The sequence below is a fragment of the Zea mays genome, chromosome 2 (genome assembly GCF_902167145.1).
Source record: "Zea mays cultivar B73 chromosome 2, Zm-B73-REFERENCE-NAM-5.0, whole genome shotgun sequence".
Classification (NCBI taxonomy): Eukaryota; Viridiplantae; Streptophyta; class Magnoliopsida; order Poales; family Poaceae; genus Zea; species Zea mays.
The window spans coordinates 117456321-117467627 of NC_050097.1; the positions used below are offsets into that span (position 1 = coordinate 117456321).

At 47.4% G+C, this 11307-nt stretch overlaps 1 protein-coding gene across 4 annotated transcripts; it reads left to right on the plus strand.

Annotated features, from left to right (window-relative positions):
• Positions 1-291: 291 nt before the first annotated feature.
• Positions 292-6634, plus strand: LOC100193542 (uncharacterized). 4 transcript variants are annotated; one of them, XM_020547402.3, is made up of 7 exons: positions 297-633; positions 910-974; positions 1097-1272; positions 4328-4438; positions 5562-5745; positions 5938-6044; positions 6123-6613. In XM_020547402.3, the coding sequence occupies exons 3-7, from the start codon at positions 1205-1207 to the stop codon at positions 6202-6204; spliced, it is 552 nt and encodes a 183-aa protein (XP_020402991.1). In that variant the 5' UTR covers positions 297-633; positions 910-974; positions 1097-1204; the 3' UTR covers positions 6205-6613.
• Positions 6635-11307: the final 4673 nt, after the last annotated feature.

The following is an 11307-nucleotide window of genomic DNA, read 5'->3' on the forward strand; positions in this document are numbered from 1 at the left end:
GGCGCCATAGTCTATGTCGCCGAGCAAAAGGTCCAAAAACGAGATTAAAATTTTTTAGTCTAAATATGATTTTTTTTCCAAAAAAGCGCCAAAATACAAAAAAATTCGGTACTATACACTAGCCTACCTATGGCTACAATATATATTCTAAGTAATTTCACTCATAAGCCAAAAAGAAAAAAAAGAAAAGGATAGTTTTGAATGAAAGAGGCCCAGCCTATCCATTTTCCAGCCCACAAAGAATTGGTTAGGTTATAGAAGCCCGCCTACGGAATACTTCCCCTATGCAGTGGACGGACGGACTGTGCCTGCGGAAAGGAGTAAGGGGGAAAACATCATAGGTCCTCTTTGCGCGACGGCCGCCGCCTCCTCTTTGTAGTTTCATTCCGCCGCCGCCGCTCCCCGCTCTCTCCTCTGCTTGCGGACTGCGTGGAGCACCAGCGGCGGCCAGCGGGCAGGAGGAGCTCCCTCCCCAAACAGAGAGGGGTGGGGTATCAGTGCGTGCGCTCCTGGAGGAGGGCGTGGAAGAGCAGAGCAGGCGGCAAGCAGGGGTTTGGGAGGATGGTTTCGCTCTCGACTTGGTTCCGCTATGCCGCACACAAGTTTGATTACTGCATCTCCCTCTCGTTGAAGGTGCTGCACCTATCCATCTATTCCCCAGCCCCATGTTTCTTCTAAATCCTACTCCACCCTCTCTCAAGATCCAAGGACCCTAGTAGCAGCACATCTTGCTCTGTAATTAATTCCCTCTATCTACCTTTGAGTCTGTACACTCGTCGATTCTACCACACTGTTCAATCCATTTGCCCTTCACCACAACACTGTTGTACTTGTACACTAGCTTAGCTGGACTATATGGAAAATTACATCAATCAAATAACGCTACCGCTACGCGTGTTATGCCTGCAGCAGCAACAACTATGGAATAATAGCACAACGTGGACTGATTTTTTATTGTCTGCTCAGGAATAGAGGTCGAGACTGCAAACACAACACCACATTTTCCCCCCATTTTCACGTCATCATGTTATAACATTTTTTCTTGAACTCTTTTCTTATACATGCATTTCTCTTCTCTGCATCCGTATCCAAGCAGAAATATAATGTGGGCCAGATCAGCAGCACGCAGCTAACTGATGTGATATTCAAAAATTTCTTCCATGGCAAGCTCACCTACGTGTGTCAGACCAAAGGGGAAGAAGCCATGGCTCCCATCGTATCTCCAACTGGAGGAGCCGTCCTTGTCAGAAAGCTCGCAAATTTGAGCCCCACGTAAGCACTTAATTTCCTTTCTCCTCTGCCCTTGGTTAGCTGCAGTCTTCTTTTTTATGTTGCCAGTCACTAAAAAATGCTATTCCTTAGTCCGCAATGTATGCATGCGCTCAAGGTTTATTTTGTGGCGGAAAATTAAGTATCTGCACCAATACATCAAAAGTTGAATAACGGGGAACACTTTAGGTGACAATTTATACAATACTAGCTCATTCGGAAATTCCATTGAAATCCTGGAAGTACCATTTTTAAAATGGTTGCTCCTATGCTTTTTTATTTACATTCCACCTATCACATTTCTATTTCTTTCATGGCCCTATTATAGCATCTAAAATTCACTGAACTTGTCTGCAATAAGTTGGAACCAGTGAAATTTGACAAGTGTTTGTGCCTTAACTGTTAAGTATCCGAAGCCAGAGTTTTGTGTGTGTAAATTTATATATTGTTCTTCCTTATACTGGGATTTACCCAAGATATTCATTGGTATTGCTCAGTGCTCACCTTTAGTGTGCACACACAACCAGAGTGACTTAATCTATATAATGTAGAGGTTCAAACACAGTAGTTATGACATGGGTGCATGCCTGATCTTCTCGTCTTAGGACCGTGGATATCATTGATCCATGTAAACTGGCGAATTGATGGCTCAAACAGGCTACATCTGTGGGACAATAAACTGTGATAAAAGGAATTTGTGCCAAGTATATGTGTGATCAATGTATACGGAACGAGGCAAGGCAGACAAACTGCTGCATCACAAGGATGCCCAAGAACACAAGAAGTAGATAATTACTCCCAATTCTGAAGGGGGCAACTACGGAAAAGAACAGGAGCGCTTACCTTCTTTATTTTTCTGAATTTGATTCCTGGTTAGGGTTTTAGTATAGTATCCCTCCTATTTGGGCTGGTTGGGTTTACATAGCCCAGTCTTGTCTTGTGGGCTTGGTATAGCTTACACCAAAACATTGATGATTCTTTGTGCACAATCCAGATGGCGGTAGGTCTTGCACATTTGGATGTAAACTTGGACAAGGTTTCCATCCATATACAATACAGAATTGGGACTCTTGCATTCATACCCCTGTTTTGTATTAAAATTGTGGTTTTGCTCCCTGTTTTTTAACTTTGTTTTTTTGACTGGATGTTTTTTTAACTTTGTGAATTTAGGGCATGTTTGGAAGTAAAGTATTTTATAGTTTCTAGGAAATACCATGATTTTTTGTAATACCATAGTATTTTATGCTATAAGGTGTCTGATTGCATTTCTGAAATCTATGTTTTCAAAACCATACCATGGTATTTTTGGAGTATTGGAAACTCCACTCCAATCCAAAGTTTTCATGGCATGGCTAGCTTTTGCCTAATACCATGGTTTACAATGTTGTATCCAAACAATATTTTTCAAAGCCATGGTATTTTTGGAGTTGACCAAAACTATGGTATTGTCATGACAATTGCAAATTATAGTATTGTTAACCATTGTTTTGAGAAACATTGTTGCCAAACAGGCCTTACCCTTCCAATTTCAAAACGAAAAGCCACTTTGCTCTTATTCTATCATGCATTCATGCCATATTAACGGTGTTAACTTTTGTATGAAAGGACAAATATACCCATATGATTTTGCCCCTGGTTTGTTCTAGTTATCTGTGATTTTACCCCTGTTTTGAAACCATTGACCTGCATATTCAATAGATTGCGAAAGGGCCTCTAGCCGAGTTGGTTAGGTGGTCTGAGTAGCACTACTTAGTTTCTGAGCTCGACAACCTGTGGGAGCGAATTTTAGGCTAGGGTTAAAAAGATCCATTCGTCTGTCTCATGCCAAATCACATGGTCTAAGGTTCGGCCCGGTCGTGGTCGTGCTCACATGGGCTACGGTGTCGCTATGTATGAGTGGGGCAGGGGTTCGGGAGTTTTCTCGACCTGTGTGAGAAGGTGTTCTTCTTATATACAATACATGGGGTGTCTTAACCCTACAGATCGAGTTTTTTTAGGATTCAATCGATTAACATCAAGTATTTTAATATCATTCAAAAGATTAGCACATATTTGAATATCACTAAAAAAATTGGCATGTATTAGCACCTACATCCAGGAACCACGAAGACTAGTTCAGGGCCAACCCAAACATCACAAGATGACCTCTCCGAAGAGTATGCCTCACGAGCTGGGTCGCTATGGCAACAACAACAACCTCGATGAACGCAGTCATCATGATGCAGTGCGAGTCCTAGTCGACCGTAGACTTTTTGCCAAGGACAAAGTTTGTGGACCACGCATCAAAGAAGAGTCAACCAGAGTGGTCCCTGCACGATGGTGTGGCGCATCTCCAAGGGTTGCACACCACCATGTCTTGGCTGGCCACGAAACCTTGCCCGTTGCCTAGCACCCGCTGGACCCTTTGCACACAGGCCCACACGGTAACTTCCAAGCCTGCCGCCCCAGTTCCACTCTCCAATGCCGCCCTGAGGTGCTCTGCTCCAGGCTAGCCCCAAGCAGCCTTGCTTCTACGCCATCATACTCCAGACACTTGTGGCCCCGCATATCTGCCATCACGCTACCTTCACTGCACACTGCCAGTGCGTCCGCAAGCCACCACCAGGCACAGAGCCACCCCGCCATAGAAGATGATATGAGTAGGGAAGAGGATGGGCATCAGGATGAACAAGGGGTATTTGAGTCATTTCACATCTTATTTTTATGGGTTTTGTTTTTAATTTGTTTAATCCGCCCTCAACTAATAGCATCTAAACTAGGTGGTAAATGTCTCATTTTTTAAATCGCAAGGGTAAAATCACAGAGTTAAAAAAGAGGGATAAAATCACAATTAGACTTCTGGTTAGGGGGCAAAACACCGTTCCCCCTACAGAATTTGTCCTGAAGTTCATGGACAAAATGTGAGCCCCAAACTGTTGATTGCAACTTGTTCTTTACCTCTTTTGGCTTGACCTCCCTTTGTCCGTGCTTAGTTAATGAGATGGATATTAACAAAGACCACTAGCGTTTAATCGAGATTAATCTTCGTTTAATTGCGTTTTTTGAACCTTGCCCTCAGATCCAGTATCGCTGGGCAGGTCAACCTACTCAACGCTGTTTCCTGCAGCCATGGATGCCACGTCCAGCAGTTCCCGTGCATGCGCTCAAGTGTCGACTCCGTGCCCTGCAGGTGGCCTCCTCTCAAGCTCTAGATATCGGGAGTTGTTGGAGTAATAGTATTTTGTTTAGGATTTAAAGTTTTAGGGACGTCCCAATATCTATATATTGGGAGAAATATTTTTAGGAGATGTTGGAGATGCTCTAAGGATGTCTTATTTTGCATAGAATGTAAAATAATAGTAAACTAATATTGTCTTGCCATGCCAATTTCTTATTCTGTTTCCTACTGCAAAAACTATTATAAAACTAACCCAGGAACTGCTTAGCCTTTGTTTTGCATTTTGATGCTTTATTTGAATCCATATATATTTGCTATTTCTAGACGGTAACAACTAAGCCTAAAACAGAAATAATCAACTAAGCATTGGACTTTGTTAATATCCATCTCATTAACTAAGCTAACTATATTGCACAAGCACGGTAAAGACTAAAGATGCCCCTAGCTACAATTCTTACCTAGATTCTTATTTGCATGTTTGATAATCAACTAATGCAGCGAAAGGGCCTCTAGTGTAATAATGGTTAAGGCTTCCGGGTAGTATCTCTAGGTCCCGGGTTTGCGAATTCTAGCTTGGTTAAAAATATCCTCTCGTTGTACCCCGCCCGCTCCCGGGTTACGTCCTACGCGCCACCCTCTGGTTGGGCTGTTGCAGAGTGGGCGGTGGCAGCCCGCTAGTGATGTGGGGCTAGGGTTCGAGGATTTTCTTTGCTAAGACCATGTTTCGGTCTCTTCTTAATATAATACCGGAGGAGGACGGTCTTTGCCTCCCCGGCCGAGTTTTTTTTTAATAATCAACTAATGCAGTCAATGCATAATATATTCCAACGTTACTGCATTCCTTTCATTTAATACTCTTTAAGAACAGCTGTTAATCACAGTCCATCTATTTGTATAATGTGACATTATTTTCAAACTGTGGACTATGTGAAGTATAGTTAATTCTCACCTGTTGGATCTCACGGAATAGATTTTATTTTTGCATTTTAGTGAAAACTCATTAAAGCATCAACATGAAGGAAACCTGGTTGGCTGGTTTGTAAAGCAACTTCACCTGATAGCCAGAGACCATTTGACATCACCTATTGCTTAAGATGTTTTTAATAGTCTTTAGCGTGTAAAATTTTCTCCACAGGGAAGTGTTTGTCGGGGACGTTGTCTTGTTAAAAGACCCAGAGAAATCTGGCAATTTTGTTATTCGACGACTGGCTGCCCTGGAAGGCTATGAGATGGTCTCTAATGATGAGAAGGATGAGCCGTTTGTGCTCGAGAAAGACCAATGCTGGGTCCTGGCAGACAACCTAGTCCTTAAGCCAAAGGTATGTATATTTTATTGTGTCCATGATGATTGTAACAGTAACTTGCGTAATTAATTATGTTAGTTGGTGTTGTACTTGATTTTGTTGTGTAAAAGGGATCACTGTAGAAGCGCGGTGAATATAATTAAGAGTATTGCATTTCAACGAAGGCCTTTCTTTTGCTTAATGTTTTCATGCTCGGTTTGGCAACAGGAAGCTAGAGATAGCCGCTTGTTTGGACCTGTCCCAATGACTGACATCCTTGGCAGAGTGATATACTCTTTAAGAACCGCTGTTGATCACGGTCTAGTCGAGAACAGGTCTGTTGTGCCTCTCATCTCACTTAATACCCACACCGTGCATGTGCTAAATGTTTGTTCCTACTGTCTGTGCAACAGCGGCATGGCCACGAAACTGGATGGTCCAGTACTGGCAGTGGAGCTTGATGTGGAAGAGTTGGCGAAGAACAATAAGGCGTAGACACTTGATGTTTTCGACATGCTGCGCTATAACTCACCTTAACAATGGATGTTTTTTTTTTGTTTATGATCTGCTGCTGCTTCAAGTAGAAGTGCATTGGAATGTTTTTTCACGGTTTGCCTGTGGAGCAGTCAATAATGGTCTTGACAGATAACCCAGAGGCCGCTGGACCGTGTTCACTCAGAATTCTCAGCAGGATACATCGTGTGACTGTAATGGTTGTTTTTAGGGTTTCTTATTCATGAAGTTGCCGTGAATCTTGTATCTGCTTGTGTTCATGGAGCCACGGTCCACGGGTAAGCTGCTGCTGCTGCGTCTTGTAGCAGATAAACCGTCAAGATTGTTTAGGCCTGAAAGGGATCAAAACGTTATGCTGATATATTGATCTGAAGTGGACATAGGTAAAAAATGTCTGCATAAATTTTCGTCCAATCTGGGTACTGGGAGAAAAGAGCAGAAAATATATGGTTACGGGTTCTTGTCTGTACATTCTAATATATTTTATTACATCTCTTTAAAATATTCTTCTTCTACAACTCAGATAATTAATATTATTTATTATTTTTTGGATTTTTTAGAAAATCATACAATATTTATATTAACACATTACACATTATTATCATGCTACAGGGTTTAAACAAGATTAATATCGCTAAAAACTGATGTAATAAAGTGTAGGGGGAGTATAGTGTTTTCCCCTGTCCCATAAAATAAGGTGTGCATGATTTTAGAAAAGTCAACAATTTGAAACTTTGACCAACAATTCAGCACAAATATATTTTTAGTGTATATACTTGAATTTGTATTAAAAAACATTAATATGATGCCTAATTTGTATTTGTTGATGTCATATTTTAAAAAAATTAATGGTCAAAGTTTTACTTTAAAGACTTTATCAAAAAATATACACCTTATTTTATAGGGGAATACCTATGAAAAATCGATTCTCGTTGCCATATCTAGGATCGACCATGGATGTTAGTCAGAAATTTTTCATAAGGGCATGTGGAGAACGAGGACAAAGCATGGCAAAGCATGGTTCTTTGTTTCCATCCTACGAATATGATGAGGACTAAATTTCTTATATTTTAATTCTCATGAAGATTAAATTGTTTTCTTCCTCGTTCTTTAAGGGTTCCTTTGGAACACAAGATTATCAAAACACCGAAATAGGAAGAACACAAGATTAGAATGCTCTTGACATTGCAATCCTACATAATTTGTTAGATTGTGTGTGTTCTCTTGGTATGTGGGCTGACACCACTGTTGCACTGCTGGCCTATTAGGGTTAGGGTTCTGAGTCTATATATATGTACCCCGTCTATGGAATAGAACATGCAGTTCCATTTCTTACATGGCATCAGAGTAGGTTAGGGTTTTCTCTCCCACCCCACAACTTTCACCCCAGAGTCGTCCCTGGGAGTCTCTTCTCCTTCCCTTCCGGGGTGGCCCCTCCAAGCCGCGCGCGCCTCTCTGTGTCGTCGGGCTTAAAATTGTGTTGTCCTCTTCTCCGCAAGCTTGGGCCCGCCAGTGCACCCTCCACGCCTGCGCTTCTTCCCGGCCGCCGGGGGATGCCCCTGAGTGCCTGAGCGGCGGTGCCCTGCGCCCGCACGCATGGCTGCTCGAGTCGGCAGCGACCAATGCCTACGCGCACTGTGGCTCGCGTCGGCGGCGGCCCTCGCCCGCACGCGTTCCTCCAGGTGGTTGTCTGGGGCGTGCCTCGTGGTGGCGGCGGCTCCCCACCTCTGGCTGCCAGCTAACTGCCACCAACCCCTCCTCCACGGCTTCTTCCAGCCCTACTCAGCGCCCCTCTCCAACCACACCTGCACACAGTGCTTGGCGTGGCCTCATCCCTTCGACAACCCAACTCCACATGGTGCTGCTGTGGGGGATAGATATCCCCTGGGTCCACTAAAGAAGTAAAAGGCCTCACGAAAAGCCCAAGGGCCCAAATAATTCGTAAGGTCATTCTTTCGTGGGCCTAGGGAAAGACAACCAATAAAGAAGACGTGGGGCTGATTAGTGCAAACACAGGCGGCCCACAACGTCAAACGAATGAATCACAAACAGAGACCCGACTTTCCCGCGCTGAAGCCCCCATGCAACGGAGCCATGCGAGGATAAGTCGGCGGAGGTTACGTAAGGATAAACTCAAGAGGTTTACTATCTTTCAGCTACTTGTTGTTATCGTATCACATGTAATGCTCCACGGCCGAGTATATAAGGCCTAGGGGGCACCCCTTCAGACCCGATTCAACTTAGCCACCCACAAACATTCTCTGTGCCTTCTATCCAGAGAATCCTCTTGTAACCACGCTCATATACTCACCAGGACGTAGGGCGTTACGCACTTCTAAGCGGCCCGAACCTGCAAACCTTGTCCATTGTCCCTCGTGCGATCGGCACGAACCATTTTGCTACAGTCGTCGACACCGTCCTACTCCTAAAAGCACCTTGAGGGGCAACCCCGGGTGTGCGGTCGGACCCAAAACACCGACAGCTGGCGCGCCAGGTAGGGGGTGTGTCGACGATCCAAGCTAGCTCAATGGCCGTCACCTTCCACAGCAAGATTACCATGCGCCCCGGATCCACATTCTGCTTCGGAACAATCTCATCCGTGGCGGACGAAGAAGGAATTCTACACCGCCTCGCGGATCTACCGGAACAGAAGTCTCCTCCAACAAACTCCGAGGATGCTGGAAAAGCACTACCTCCAGCTCTTCGGAACAAGATCGCCTCCGGGGAGGCTGGAGCTAGAAGCTCGCTGACCCGGAAGACTCCGCTGTCTACTTCCCCAACGAAAGAATGGACACAAGTCATAAGGAAGAAGGAGATCAGAGGGAGGCCAATCATTCTTCCCGTTCCTCCGACCTCAAAGGAGAACGGAAAGAAATCCGCCGCGGCAACAATGCCGTTCTACCCCGACATCCTCTTCATTGGGAGGGCAGAATCGCTCGCCGTCTCCGACGATGAACCGACTGCACCCGGAGAAGAACCGCCTCAGCGAGAGTCCCGCCGACGAAGGAACCGACGCAGGAACATCCGACGACATCACGCAGCTGGAGAACGGGATCCGGAGCAGCCTGTCTCGCGAGACGAGGTCTCAGAGATGGGAGAAACTCCGGAAGAACGCGTCTTCAGGGAACGAAGGAACTCCCGACGACGAGATCGCCGTCGGACTCAGGAGCAAGCCGAGCAAGATGCAAGGCAACGACGCGAGAATCCGCTCTTCGGACGCAACCTGAACCCCGACTTCGCCCGAGCTATGAATACGCCGAGCGAAGTCGGAGGCGTTCTGGCCCGGATAGCCGACGGACTTCCTCGGACCCCCGACGCCGAGGGATACCGGCGCCTGTTCACTCAGGCAGCCAATCATCTTCTACCGCTCGCCCATCCGCCGAACGATCTGCGACACGCCATCAACAGTCGCCGAGACGCGCGAAGCTCTATCAATGCTTCGCGCGAACGGCGGCACGAGAACGAAATTCGCCGTCGGGAGGAGTATGACCGAGATCATGGCTTCCCGACTCAAAGCCATGCCACCCGAACTGAGTCAGCAACGGCTTCAACCGGTGGAACCTCCCGGGAACGGTCGAGGAACCACCACCGCCACTCCCCTCCCCGGGACAGGCGCCATCCTCGACGACAGGAGGACACGTGCGGAGTATCTGCTCTTACTCCGCGCCTTAGGGCCATCCAATGGCCTCCAAACTTCAAGGTATCCAACGTCGACAAATATGAACCTAAGCAGGACCCAGGGGGCTGGTTAGCCGTCTACACCACCGCCGCTAGGGCTGCCGGGGCATCTGAGGACGTCATGACTGCGTATCTGCCCATTGTCCTCGGGCAAGACGCACTGCAGTGGCTACGGCATCTACCCCGACACTGCATCGACGACTGGAGAGACTTCAGCCGACGTTTCACCGCCAACTTCCAGTCTCTCTCCGACAAGCCGGCGCAACCATGGGACCTCAAATCCATCAAGCGCCGGGGAGATGAGACTCTCCGGTCATACCTTAAAAGGTTCCAGACCATGAGAAACCGCATCCCCGAGGTCACGGAGGCGGCCGTGATCGAGGACTTCTACAGAGGATCTAATGACTCGGCTTTCGTCCGAACCATACTACAAAAGGCGCCAACCACCTCCGAGGAGCTGTTCCGGGAAGCCGACCTCTACATCACCGCTGACGAGCGGGCCCAGGACCTCATCGGAGGAACAAAACCCGTACCAGCGGCACCACGACGCGACGCGAACCAGCCGTCCGACAAGCGCTGGGAGAAGAGGCCTCGCGAAGAGGTACACGCCGCCGGACCACCCGCCTCTCGCGCCCGAGGAGGACCTCGTGGAGGCGAACGCACGCTGGACGACATCCTCGACGCCCAGTGCCCGTACCACAAGGATATGCGCCACACTCTCCGCAACTGCCGGGACTTCAAGCACTCCGTCGGGCATGGCCGACCCTTCCAACCTCTACCACCTCCTCCTCCGAGGGGAGGACCAGACGAACCACGACAACCCCATCAGCCGGAGGAAGGGGGAGGCGGAGCTTTCCCGCGCGTTGACAGGGAGGTCAACGTCATCTTCGGCGGGCATGGGTCGCAGGAGAGCAAGAGACAACAAAAGCTCAACGACCGCCAGATACTGGTAGCGACCACCGGCCCTCCCGCCCCGTACCGGTGGTCGGAGCACCCAATCACGTTCACTCGGGAGGATCAATGGCTCAACTTCGACCACCCAGGCAAATACCCGCTCCTCGTCGATCCGGTGATCCGAGAGAGCCAGGTGAAGAAAGTACTAGTGGACGGGGGGAGCAGCATCAACATCACCTTCCCCCGCACACTTCAAGGCTTGGGGGTTCACCTCAAAGAGCTCCACGAGTCAGACACTCCTTTCTTCGGCATCGTGCCGACGGAAGGGGAGTATCCGCTGGGCCACATCTACATGCCGGTCACCTTCGGGACTCCGGATAATTACAGAACCGAGTTCCTGAGGTTCGAGGTGGCGAACTTCGACTGCGGGTACAACGCCATCGTTGGGAGGCCAGGGCTGGCCAAGTTCATGGCCATTCCACACTACACGTACATGATACTGAAGATGCCAGG

Excerpts from the sequence above, each read along its gene's own strand:
- LOC100193542 (XM_008668966.4), top strand. The coding sequence starts at position 562 with ATGGTTTCGCTCTCGACTTGGTTCCGCTATGCCGCACACAAGTTTGAT. Across the intron at positions 1,273-4,327 it reads CTCGCAAATTTGAGCCCCAC|ATCCAGTATCGCTGGGCAGG; the intron begins GTAAGCACTTAA and ends CCTTGCCCTCAG. Across the intron at positions 5,746-5,937 it reads ACCTAGTCCTTAAGCCAAAG|GAAGCTAGAGATAGCCGCTT; the intron begins GTATGTATATTT and ends GTTTGGCAACAG.